Source organism: Pterocles gutturalis, unplaced genomic scaffold (assembly GCF_000699245.1).
Source record: "Pterocles gutturalis isolate BGI_N339 unplaced genomic scaffold, ASM69924v1 scaffold1031, whole genome shotgun sequence".
NCBI lineage: Eukaryota > Metazoa > Chordata > Aves > Pterocliformes > Pteroclidae > Pterocles > Pterocles gutturalis.
The window spans coordinates 66,421-78,895 of NW_010102687.1; the positions used below are offsets into that span (position 1 = coordinate 66,421).

Genomic DNA, 12,475 nt, shown 5'->3' on the forward strand with positions numbered 1-12,475 from the left:
GCCGCTGACACAAGCACTGAACAATGGAGTGTGCCAGTCAACAGTAACTCCATTCACCTGGGAAGAAAAAAACACAATCAGGCTTTTTGTTTGTTTCTCAGGATTTCAAAATAGATTAAAATTATCCAGTTTCACAATAGAAAATACGGTTCTCAATTATTTTTATTTAATTCCTTGCAAAAACTGCTTACTGCTTCTAAGGATTACAAGTTTTTATTAAAAATATAATTAAAAAAATATTTTTAAAAATTGTCTCCAAGTCTCTTCTCCTGCAAATGAATGTCTAACCAGTGTCGCTCCGGGGTCTCTTGGGAGTTACCAAGTTACTGAGTTAAATGTGTGGCCATTTTTCAGTTATCTCAGGTGAAAAACACCTGCCCGTTGCCCTGTCCTGAAATGGTCCATTTTTAGCTGAAAGTGTGCAGCCCATTCTTAAAAAAAAAAAAAAAAAAACAAAAAAACCAAAAAAAAAAACCCACAAAAACCCTGAAAGTTAATAAATGTATAATGAGCAAAATTAATAAATGTATAATGAGCTAGTTTTCTTATTCACTATAATTTCAATATTAGCTCAAAAAGTAGAGGCCAGCAGACACACCCGTTTCTTCCTCGTACTTGCATGTTTTTTCCATTTTCCTCCCATTTTATTGTCAGTTGATCCTAACAGTCCTACACCTTTACTTAAGACTCTGCATATTGACACCAACAGGATTAGTGTGCGCAGAAAATAAAATGCACCCTTAACTGTTGCAGGATTATAAACCCTCTGCAAGAGGAACTTCCCTTTATTTTTTGAGTAAATGACGAGAACATTACACCTTTGTCTAAAGAACAATAATTTATATCTGTGCTTTTTGAATTGTTTTACTAAGAAGTGCATTTTATCACATATGTACTTTAAGCTGAGCTAAGTACAGAGTGTAAATCACAGACACACTGTCATGAAATAGTACGTCACCTAGCATTAACATGTGATAGCACAACATACTAACACTGGAGACAATGGTCTGTCCATCACGCACTCACCCGAGCACCATGTTTTAATAGGACACTGGCACAAGCAGCATGACCCCCTAGACAGGCTTCATGGAGAGGAGACACGTGGTCTGCTGTAACAAGATTCACATCACTCCCCTGATGAATTAACAGAAAATATCAGTACACCCAACTACCAAAAACCCTCATACAAACACAAAAAAAATCCCAACCCAACCCTTTCTGTTCTGACCCCCAAAGCTTTATGTAACCACACCTTCCTCAGCTGCCTGGAGTTGCTCATCTCAGTAGGTAAGCAGAGAAAGAGGGTGTGATGCTTTTGCTGGAGCACATACTGGCACAGCGTACCAGAGGTCATGCCTTCTACAGACTGCTAATCGGCACAGAAACCTGTAGGCAGTGGACTGTCTGATGGGACAATACAGACATCCTTTAAGAAGCTCAGCATAATTTTGCTTCTACTGTATCATGAATAACAAACTCTGAAATTTAAAAAAAAGAAAAAAAAGACAAAATTGCTATTAGAGTTCTTGTCAGGGTTGTGATTGCCACCCTTTTAAGTCATCTCTCAAGCGTTCTGACCTCCTGCTTGATGAGTCTGCAGTTGTTTGACTGGATCGAATCCTGAAATGCTTTTGAGGCATTTTCTAGTCTTTGGCCAGAGCAAGGAAAGCCAGCCCCTACATTAGAAACCATTGGTTTGATTCTACAGGATCTATTTTTTTTTCTAGCAATCTTGGTGCTCCAGAAGGTTAATCTGGAAGAGTCTCCAGCTTTCCAATAACCCTTCCCTTTCCATCGGCTCCTCAGAAATCGCCTCTCCACAGCTGTGCCCTTCTACAGTGGGATCAGGGGCCCGAGATACCCTCAGGCACTTCAGAAACAGACGTGTGGGTAGCTGAACTGAAAGCTCAACTGGAGCCTTGCCTGAGTCCAGAGCTGCCACCCATCCAGGGCATCAAAGGCTCACAGGAGCAAGAGCTGAAGAAGGAATCCCCCAGCTGCCCAGAGATCCCAGAGACCAGGGTCCCATTACCTGCACCAGAATTAAAGTGTGACCCAGGGTATTTCAGTGCGTCATCAGCTTAGTGCACAGAGCTCACGCTAGGCAAGGAACCACTTGTAGAAAAAAAATAAAATCTGTATTCCACTGCATTCCGGTCAACATGATTTTCTCACCCTGGAGGTTTCACAGTGAAGCACAGACTGCATTCAACAACTGAACAAACCCAGCAGCAATCATATCAACCCAGCAGAGGGATACCTGTTTGATGAGTGTCTTCAGAGTAAGCAGACGCCCATGGATAGAGGCATCGTGTAAAGGAGACCAGTCTGAAACAAAGTCTGTATAAAGAAAAAAAAGCAAGAAAAAGGCTAGCAGCTCCGTGGGCTGTTTCATCAGCGTATTTTGCTAACTGCATGACCCCAGCAAACCTGTCTTCTACTTTATTATTTGAGCTGCCAAGCTTTCCTTAGAGCAGCTTCCAGGAGGGAGACAAGAGGATGGCTTCTCTCTGGGTGTGTTTTTAACTCATCCTGTGTTGGCACTAAGCAGCTGCGCTGCCCTTCAGAAGACAAGAGAGGGATCTGCAGAACATGACTTTGCTCTGACTGAGCTTGTCCTTCACTTTAAATTATTTCCAGTGCTCTTGTTTTCACAAGCTCTTTATACTTTACCAATTAGCTCAGAAGAACTACATTTTGAAGAGGTCACAGCTGCTCAGTCATTTACCCCTGCTCAGAGATGGGCTTGAGTCAGCAATACCTAACGAGAGAAGGTACAAAGTACAAGGAGGTAAGTTGTGTTCCCCATTGATTTTGCCTCTCAGTTTTCAGTGTTCGGTGTCAGCCTGTGCAGTGGTGCATTTCACGTAATACCTGTATTCTCTGTGCTGTTGAAACCACAAAGTGAGGTACAGGATGTACAGAGGGAAGCTCAAAGGAAGGGTCTGCCTCAGCTTGTAGTGACAGCCGAGAGGATGGGACGAGACAGGATGCACACTGCACGGCAGAGAGGACACAGGCCCAGCTTGCGTGTGGTGAAGCAGGTTGTAGAGAAACTGTTCCCACTACTGTGATAAATGCACTGATACTCTAAGTGGCCATATAAAGCAAACAGATTCATATTTGCTCTTATAAGGTCTTATGTGAAAGGTTGACTTCAAGTTACCTTGACAGATGACTGCAGAGGCACAAAAGGTCTGTGTCAGAAACTGAGTTTGAACTGGTGTTCCCAAGTAACCTTGGTCTATAAAGCCTGATGTTCAGAAAAATACCGCATGCCAAAAATAATTACTGGAAATGAGTCAGCATAGCTCCAGCTGCATCAAGGAGGTATGGGAGGGAATCCTTAGGGTTAAATTTGGTACCAAACCTGTCAAGCCATGTAGAGTGCTTTTCTGAAAGATCTTTTTGCCAGGCACAAGCATTATTTGATGCATTTTACAAGACATGCATATCTTTCCTCAATTATGCTGTGTAACATAAAGGTCTGAGGAAATATTTACTGCTAACAACCTTTATGTTTCCCTTCTCTAGCTGCTGTATCTGTTCTTTATTTTACTATAGTGAAACAAACTAGCTTACTGCTGAGGACCACACAAATATTAATAGAAAAGGATCTTCAGTATTACAGATTTTGCATCTCAGACCCAGCTGACAGCAATAATTCCTCTGGGAGACATTTACTTCCCTCTGTATTCATTGCCTCAAAACCCAGCATCTGGTCTACATCAATGGTCCAGGTTCCCCCTGGGAAGGAAGAGAAGCCTTTCCAGAGGGCATGTCACCCAGCTTCTTTTGGAAACACATGTTGCTGCTCTCTGGAGGTGTCCCACTCTCCTTCTACTAACTACACAGAAAACCCCAATGACCGACTGGAGGAGTTGCTGAGGTTTTCGGGGACTATACTAGATCACGTGCGTGGAATAGGATGCTTAACAGTGAGAAGTCCTCCTTCAGCAACAAAACCTAATAAGCCACCATAATTCTTTAAAATAAGTTTTAGAGATCAGCTGATAATGTCAGTGCTTGTGCAAGATCCGCAGATGAACATGTATGGGAGAACTGAAGCCTCACAGCCAATGTCCTGCCCCTTCTTGGCTATGTCATGGCGTGCTAAAACAGGGTGATAACCAACTGTGTGAGCCATCTCCCAGCCTGTTGGGCATTTGCTCTCTCACCTTCATGCATGCTCAGTAAAAGACACCAAATTTAAACAAGATAAGATCTAGTATAGTAAGACTTACAATTATTTTGTTATTTAAAAATTCTGAACTAAATGTATTGTGACCTGAAGATGGTGGTATCTGAAATGTGTTGTTTATCACACACAAAAGGTCTTTGCCTGCATAAGTATGTTAGGGGGGGAGGGGGGGGGTGTGAGTTTTGTCAGCATAGTGGCCACAGGAGTTCTGCTATAGATTTGTAGTTATTCTTGCAAGACTCATATGACTGTGCAATATATCTGTCTAGAGTTGCTCATATAGGCAAAAGGATATTTCATACAATACACCATTTTTAACCACTTGATGTTCATCACAATGCTTATCTGCATAGCACACTTTTGCAAATATTACATCTTACCATTTCTGAACAATGGCTCATTGATGTACTAAACTGGGGTAAATTTTAGTGTTTCCATTCTTAGACATCAAAAAATGTGTGTCTCTGTAGCAAGCAACTAGTCAAATTGGTAATAGTCACACACACATCACAAGAGGGAACCCAACTGGTCCCTGTGATAGTTCTTATTTGAATGAAGTAATTAAAAGAAAAAAAAAATCTATCAGAATAATCAAGACTTCACCTCTTGTGAGAATCCTTCCCTAACACTACTCCAGCATGCTTCTGGTTCACAGGACAATCCCAGTGACACCCTGGAAATAACCTCAGGGTGGGTTTGAAGCCTGAAGGGGAATGAGCTTGTGGAACAAGGCTCTTAGGAACGTGTGTCTTGCAAGGGATGACTGGACAAGCACTTGATTCGTGATTTTCACCATTTCTCCTCATTCCCCTGTCTGTCTAGTTAGGGGCAGGGAAAGGGGGAGGGCTTGTATAAAATACTAGATCATTCGTTGGTTTATGCTAGGTTTATATTTACTTGTTCTAAACTATCACTGGGTGCCCCTTGGGCCAGAGAGGAGGTTTATTTTGTGTCCACTGGAGGCTGACCATGACTAGAGACAAGATGCAGAGCTGGTGGCTGGAGCTTCTGTTACCTGGTCAGTATATCTTACTCATAGGTGCAGTTAAAATTACTATCAATCAGCTTTGCATTCTGAAGGAGAGATGTCTTGGAGAGCAGGCTGGGAGGGACCATCAGCCCCAGGGCTGTGCCTTCTCCAAGCACAGGGCAGAGTCTCCTTCCTGGACTCTCCTCAGAGAAAAAGCTTGATGCTTTCTCCTGCCCTTGGCATGTATTTGTTATAGCTGTGAGTTCGGATCTCTTCCTTCAGATCATAAGTTTGTTGACAGGGAATTGGGAAGATGTTTCGTTATCTGTTGACCATGGTCTACAGCCTAGGTGTTTGGTGGACATTTTGAAACCTGACATCTATTCTGCCACTGCCTGTGACAACGAGACACTGTCAGAGACTGTGCAGACTTGGTAGGTAAATCTGCACTGCCAAGTAAAGAAAACCAGGAGGATAATTCAGCACTGAGCTTTAAGCAGGTGAAGACGTGAAAGCAAGTCACTTTGCATGATTTGGTCTCAAAGGCAGAAATGGTCCCAATTTCTTTTATTTAGCAGTATAGAAATAGCTAACAAGATGAGAAACCATGAGTTAAGTGATCTTTTCCAGTCTTTTATTACTTTTACTATGAAAGTCAAAGGGGAAAAAAAAAATGAGAAATTGAGAAGCAACTCAAATTTCACAGTCACAGAAAGATTCATCAACTCAGATGCAAGTCATATTTGGCAGAAGCCTCTAAATTAGAATGCTAAATTTAGAACCCCAATACAGCTCTATGAGCTGTATTGAGTACATTAAATGAACAGAGGAATAAACTCAGTAAATCTGGGTAATGTACGCCAAACAGTTTTTAAAGAAAATTGTATTCTTTGTTATTAGTATGTGTTGTCCCACAGCAAACATGTAGTTCAAGTAAGTTTACAAACACACTCAACACACTCTAGCTTTAGCAGATTGCCAGCCATTTCCAGAAGCTGTGATTCTGGTCTCACGAGGATAGCCAAACTATGCTACAATTATTAAAGCACAGTATTATTAAATTGACTAAAATAGTTTGCTTTAAATTATGTGTGTCAAATGATGCTTATCCAACCATGCTGTTGTTCTTGCTGATCCTGCCTGTGTTACCATTGGTTGTGTTTCTAGGCTCTGTAAAAAGGCTTTTGATTTTCCCATTTATAAATTAATGCCATTGACCAATAAGCATGAGTTGCAAGGGAAGAATGTTTATAGTAATTCTAAAAATCTAGATTGAGGAACAGGTTTTCTGAGCTGCAGCTTGATCTTTTTTTGGCCACACAAATACAGGCGGGGCTTTGTGCAAACTACCAAGTTGTTATATCATTGTGTCAGCATTTTGGTGACAAAGAAGGAGGTGCGTGGTCACGCCATCATATCCATGTGTAGAATTTATCCATTCGGTGCTTGCTTGAGAAAAGGGAGGTTTCTACTAAGACTCTAAAAAGAACCAGACCAGACCATAGTCATCTATGGACTGGCCATTAGCCTGCAATTTTGCCAAGTCTTAACAACAAGTTAAAAGATTGACTAAACAAGCATCAAAAATAAATGTCAGTGGAAAATAAAAAGAGGTATGTGCCAACACGTCATAATCCAGCTGGGAATTCTGTACAGAGAGGAATGGAGGTTTTTATACTAAATGGAAGTATAAGTCCACAGTAGCTTCACACCAGCCTTGGATACATTGGGAAGAGGGGGTTTAAAGGCCTATCTGATGCCTAATTGCCATGGTGGACTTCCAAATCTGCTGCCATGAACAGCATGGTGACAAGCTGCCATCTTTCCTGCCCTAGCTCCATCTACATCAAACACCTCCACCTGAAGCAAAGCCAGGCAGGCAACCTCCCTGTAGGGGAAGGCAGATTTCCCCAGTTCCTGCACCGAGGGCATCACCCTCTAGCCCAACACAAATTTTCTATTTTCTGCCTGCTCCAGGCTGCAACTCATGTTTCTCTCCTGGAGGAGAAAGGAGGCTGCAGTGAATGTTGGGGTCTCACTCCCTCCTTCTGCACAGCACAGGAGGCACATCGTCAGTAACATAAATGATCAATATTTACACCATACACAAACTTTTGATTAAAGCCTAAGCAAATGCCAGTGCTAACAGGCCATGGACTTTTAAAATTCTGAAATAGTGACTCTTGGGAAAGTCCTCAAAACATTTTGCCCACCAGAGCTGCCTGTGAAGGAGCAAGGCCGGTGTATGTGGGTGACACAGCTGTGTTCACTGTATGTACTACCCCAGGAACAAGGATTTCTGTTTGCCAAAAATACGTACAACTGCTCTTTCACAGAGGAATGAGACAGTTTATCCAAATTTGAAGTTTACCCACACCTTAGTCAACAGGCAAGCTGTCAAGCCTCAATAGCTTCAGCATCCAGACATCCAAAACCCCACTGGCTTTCAGTGGCATTGGGTCACCAAGCTCCCCATTCACTACTGACAATCCCAGCAGCTCAGAGGTTACGTTAAACCTCTGGTCATATTTGATTGCACTGTCATCACTTGGACACATGAATGCTGACAGGGTGGTGTATATAGAGGGAGCCTTATAGCAATAACCGCACAAACATGGAAACCCTGACTGCTCCCCGTGGACAACAGAGCATTCACAAGACCTTTCTAGAAGAGTGCTTGTTTTTTGTGGTGATGGCTGAAAGCACCTTTTCCAGCCTCTGACCACGTGGAGGGTGTTGTACACTCTGTGGCTGTCCCCAGGCTGGTTTCCTTCTGCAGTGGTCATGCACGGTGCAGCTTGCAAGGCGTTTTGAAATCCTTTCAGCAGAGGTATGCTCTTGCATACATAATTGCATATATATATGCCTATGGCATTGTATATAACAGGATTCCAAATGCTATTTTTCATATTCCAAGTCTTTCCCCTAAAGTTTGTGATACATGAAGCCAGAGACAAATACATTCCTTCTGTAAGTCACCAGCAAAGCTCATTGCTAAGGTGCATGCAGGCACAAGAGGAATGGACTGAACTCCAATTTTCAAAGAACTGAATGATTTGTGTCCAGCAGTGCAGTCTGTGGGCTCCCCTCCTTACAGCCTCCATTTTGCTGGAGCTCATCTCCAGTGCGGACCTGGTTTGGTTCATACTGTTAATAACATTGGCATCCCTTCCCTCCCTTGGGATGCACACACATGACATGCGTGAGGAGAGCCAGGCAACATAGCAGATGTACTAATCATCTTTGCATTGTGGTTTTAGGGTCTTATTTTTCTATTCGGTGTGAATGGAAGTGTCCTGAACAGCCCAGGAAAGGAGGGACAACAGTGTAAAGTCATGTTATCTTAATTTAGCTTATTCCCTCTGCTCTCACCATGAGCTGAAGGAGTAGCTTATCAGAAAACAAAGCTGCAGTGAACATGTCTAGCTAAACTGTTATGTGAAGTTAAATTACTTGTCTTTTGTCACCATGTCATGTTTTCAATGGCTCTGGGTCAGATAACAGAGCAATGAGCAGAGTGAAGCCATTTGTATGAATAACCAGTGACCTCAACAGCATTGGTCACAGCTGATCGCAATGCCCTGGGCATTGCAGAAGAACCCTATAGGGCTGATGGCTCAGCCTGGGCAGCAAACAGTTAGATCTGCTCATCTGAAAGATAAAAGAAAAAGGAAAAGAAAAAAAAAAAAAAGAAAGAAAAAAAGAAAAAGAAAAGAAGAAAAGAGAGAGAAAGAGAAAGAGAAAGAGAAAGAGAAAGAGAAAGAGAAAGAGAAAGAGAAAGAGAAAGAGAAAGAGAAAAGGAAAAAGAAAATAAAAAGAAAAAGAAAAAGAGAAAAAGAAAAAAGACAGGATGAAAGGAAGGAGGAAGGGAAGGAAAAGAAAGAAAAAGAAAGGGGGAACTGAGCCAATGCCGAGCTTCCAGCTGGCACTAATCTAAGTCAAACATGGCACATTACAACTTCTTTTTAAGCTTGCTGTGGTTCAACTGCTGCATTTGTTTCTGCTTGTACAAACTGCAGTACAGAATCAGACACTCTTTTCTGTGATACAGCAAAAAAACAACCAAAAATTCAATATAAAATAATAACAGCTTATTAAAGTCCTTCCTGAAGTGCAAGAGCACAGGAACGTTGTGTGGGACTGACTGTAGACCTGCCCTGGTAGCAGGACATCAGGATGAGCATGCCACTGCAGCCTGACCCTGCCCTTTGTTGCTGCTGGGAGAGGTGAAGGCTCGTGGCGAGGCAGGAGTGTTACTTACCCATCATCAGTGGGTTTGATAGAGATGTTGCCGACACATGGCCTCCAGCTCCTTGTGATTTGCTGGTGTTTTGATTTGTTCCCTCATCATCCATCTCAGCCCCGTCTGTCCAATTTCTGCTTTTTCACTTTGTGGTCGGTCTCGAGAGTTCAAATTCCATCATCCCCGGCGAGCCCCTGGCAGTGGGAGTGATCTGTTAAGCAGACTCTGTGCGCACAAGTCAAACAGACCTTGCAGCAAACTGGGATGTGTTGCTGGCTGCTCTTTGTGCAGAAACTCGAGTACCTGGGTTCCAATCTAACGAAACAGCTCCCTAGCTGCCCTGGGAGGCAGCCAGCAATCCGGCGAAGCGAAAGATGTGCCTGATGTCACATCCTCTCCAACGCGGCACCCAATCGGGGCTCCCACCGTCGGTTTTTATCAGGAAGGAAATTCTTAGTTTGCCAAAAAAACAAGACAGAAAGAGCCAGTTCAACTAGTTGAGCAAACTCTGCCTGCAGGGGATTTGCAAAGAAAACCCACAGAGATACGAGCGCGCACGGATCTGCACCGTGCCAAAGCAAGTTGTTTGCAGGCAACTTTGCAGCGCACCTCCCTGGGTGCTGGACACTGTGCAAAACCACCCCTCTTATCTGCCAAGCCCTGACGGTATGCAAGAAATGGGAGAGCCCACTGCCTGCTGCACAGCAGTGGTCGCCGCATACCCTGTGGATATTGAAACCACATGTCTGGGGAGCTGCGCGTCCCGCTGGAGGCCCTGTGTTGTCTCCACGGCGTGGAAATCGCAGCACTGCGTGGGTTCGTTTGCTTCCGCCCCCCCCCGGGTTCAACCAATGTCACCAAGTCACAGTCACACCAGGGGTTTTGTATCTGAGCAGTGCCCTTTTGTTTTTAAGCAATTTCTCAGTCTAAAACAAACATCTCAAACTACCAGCAAACAAATAGCAACGTTTTTTCAGGAAGACCTCTGCCTTGTTTATCTGGGTCTGTCTGCAAAAGTTTTGTTCTCACGGAACATTTCCATTTGCACTTTTTTGTTTCCCAAATTTGTATGGTTTACAAGCACAAAATCCTTTTCTGACACTGAATATTTGCTCATTTGTGTAGAAGTACAAGTAGGCAGAACTTCCATGCAAAAGTCTAAACCATGTAAATAAAAATTAAGGTTGTTTTTTTTTTCAATTTGTCTACTAAAGCAACACTTGCACTTGTGTATTTGGAGATATAAAGCTGCTGATCCTGGGCTAGTTCTGATCCTACCTCAGCTGAGCCTAAGCAACCGGGTTTCATTTTTTATCCCTATCTATTACACATGCAAGAGATCTGGAACCATATGTAGGGTTTCTTTGTCCATATCTTTAAAAATAATCAGTTATGTAAAAAGATACAAATAGTAGCTGAAAATCATCCACAAACCCTGCCAGCAGGGAATCTGTGAAGGCAACCTGGGCACACATGGGTGCACAACTGCCAATTAAATATGGACAAGGAGAGGGCCTGCCCCTTCCAGGGCTCTCGGTGCTGAATGCCCTCCTGGCTCCTGGGTTTGGCCCTGCATGCTGGATGCAAGCTGACACTCTGGTCTGACTGGAAATTACATTTGTGTCTTAGCCATTGAAACTTCCACATTAAAAATGTTGGGGGAAAAATGTGTAAATGGTGAAAGTGGTATAAATGTTGTTTTTGATAACCAGCATGTAAAACGAGGAATGGAAAACAATTTTTCTGCTTTAGTATTGCTTGAGTTTAGTGGCTAGGTTGCCACATCTTATGTATAATCGCATCTTTAGCAATATTAGCAAACATTTCAGCAATTCCACCACTAAAAAGAATCAGCATATGCATCCAAATATGCAATGGCAGGGGCTGTTATAAGTGAAGAAACATTAGCTAAGAGCTTTAAATCCAACCATAATAAGAAGGAGCAAGACAGAAGTCTCTTCGTTGCTAGTCAGCCACAGACAGGGAGTCTTCAGCCATTTGGTCCTTTGACCGAGAGACCCGCTGACTGACAGGGTAATCATTTGAACAGTCTGATGTTGGTTGCATGTATTTTGGTCATGTTGTGTTACATAAACCTCTGTCTTGACAGCAGAGCTGTAGCCTGGTCTTCCCGGAGGCTAGTAAGGTTGCGCAGAGCAGCTATTGGGGCTGATGAGACTGCAGCCCTCCTCATGGCAGGGACTGGGGACTCCCCTGCCCTCTATCACCCTTTCTGAAAGGGAGGGGGCGTCTCTGAGATCCCAACAGCAGGTTTGTAGCCCACAGGCATACTTTATCTTGGGCTGTTGGTGTCCTAGTCACCAGGGTTTTGTATTTGTATCTCATGGAGTAAACAGAGAGGTCACAAAAGGAGTTTCTGGTTTAATTGTACTTGTCTTCTACCAGCACCAGAGAGGCAGAGACTGGGGTGAAGTCACAACAAGTGCAGGATCCAGTTGCCACATCCATTCCTCAGAACTGGGGCTCCTTTCAGGGCTACAGAACCACACTCTGTAATTTCACTCTTTGGGCATGATTTCTCCTTTGAATCATGGTATATTCCCAAATAACTAGACACCTGTCCCCTGGACTGGTCCTGAAGTCTTTGCTCAGTCAGAGCATCTTCTGTTCCTGTGGTGATTCCCCCATCTTTGTTCCAGCCTGGAAATGTTTAATGTTACAAAACCCTACCTACTTTGTTTTCTGATAATCTGGAGAAAAGTGACCCTTACCTGGGATGTAGCCATCCCAATTTTTGGCACACGAATAACTTCTTCAGATGTTAATAGTCTTAGCAACAATTCTACCCAAAATTAGGCACTCAGGTGGCTCTTTTTGGTCAGAGTATGAGGTAAGAAGGAAGCACAGTTAATTACTTCAAATCTACAAGAAGTTAATATGATTAAACAAATTTTCACACAAAGTCATCAAACAAGTATACTGCTTTTATTTCAAAATACACCTTATCCTGTCTTCACATCCTAAAGGGCCTACAAGCATAGACTGTGTTGAGCCATTAGGTAGGAAATTCAGAGGATCAGTAAATGATGAGATGAGATTA

General features: G+C 43.1%; 1 protein-coding gene across 1 annotated transcript in view; it reads right to left on the reverse strand.

Moving 5' to 3' along the window:
- ASB9 (ankyrin repeat and SOCS box containing 9) overlaps positions 1–9,526 on the reverse strand; it is a 15,286-nt gene extending 5,760 nt beyond the window's left edge. Inside the window, exons 1-4 of the mRNA XM_010086365.1 lie at positions 9,433–9,526; positions 2,261–2,340; positions 1,027–1,134; positions 2–57 (exon numbers count right to left, since the gene is read on the reverse strand). Coding sequence (XP_010084667.1) covers positions 2–57; positions 1,027–1,134; positions 2,261–2,340; positions 9,433–9,526 — 338 coding nt within the window. The remainder of the gene's footprint in view (position 1; positions 58–1,026; positions 1,135–2,260; positions 2,341–9,432) is intronic.
- Between the last annotated feature and the right edge of the window lie 2,949 nt (positions 9,527–12,475).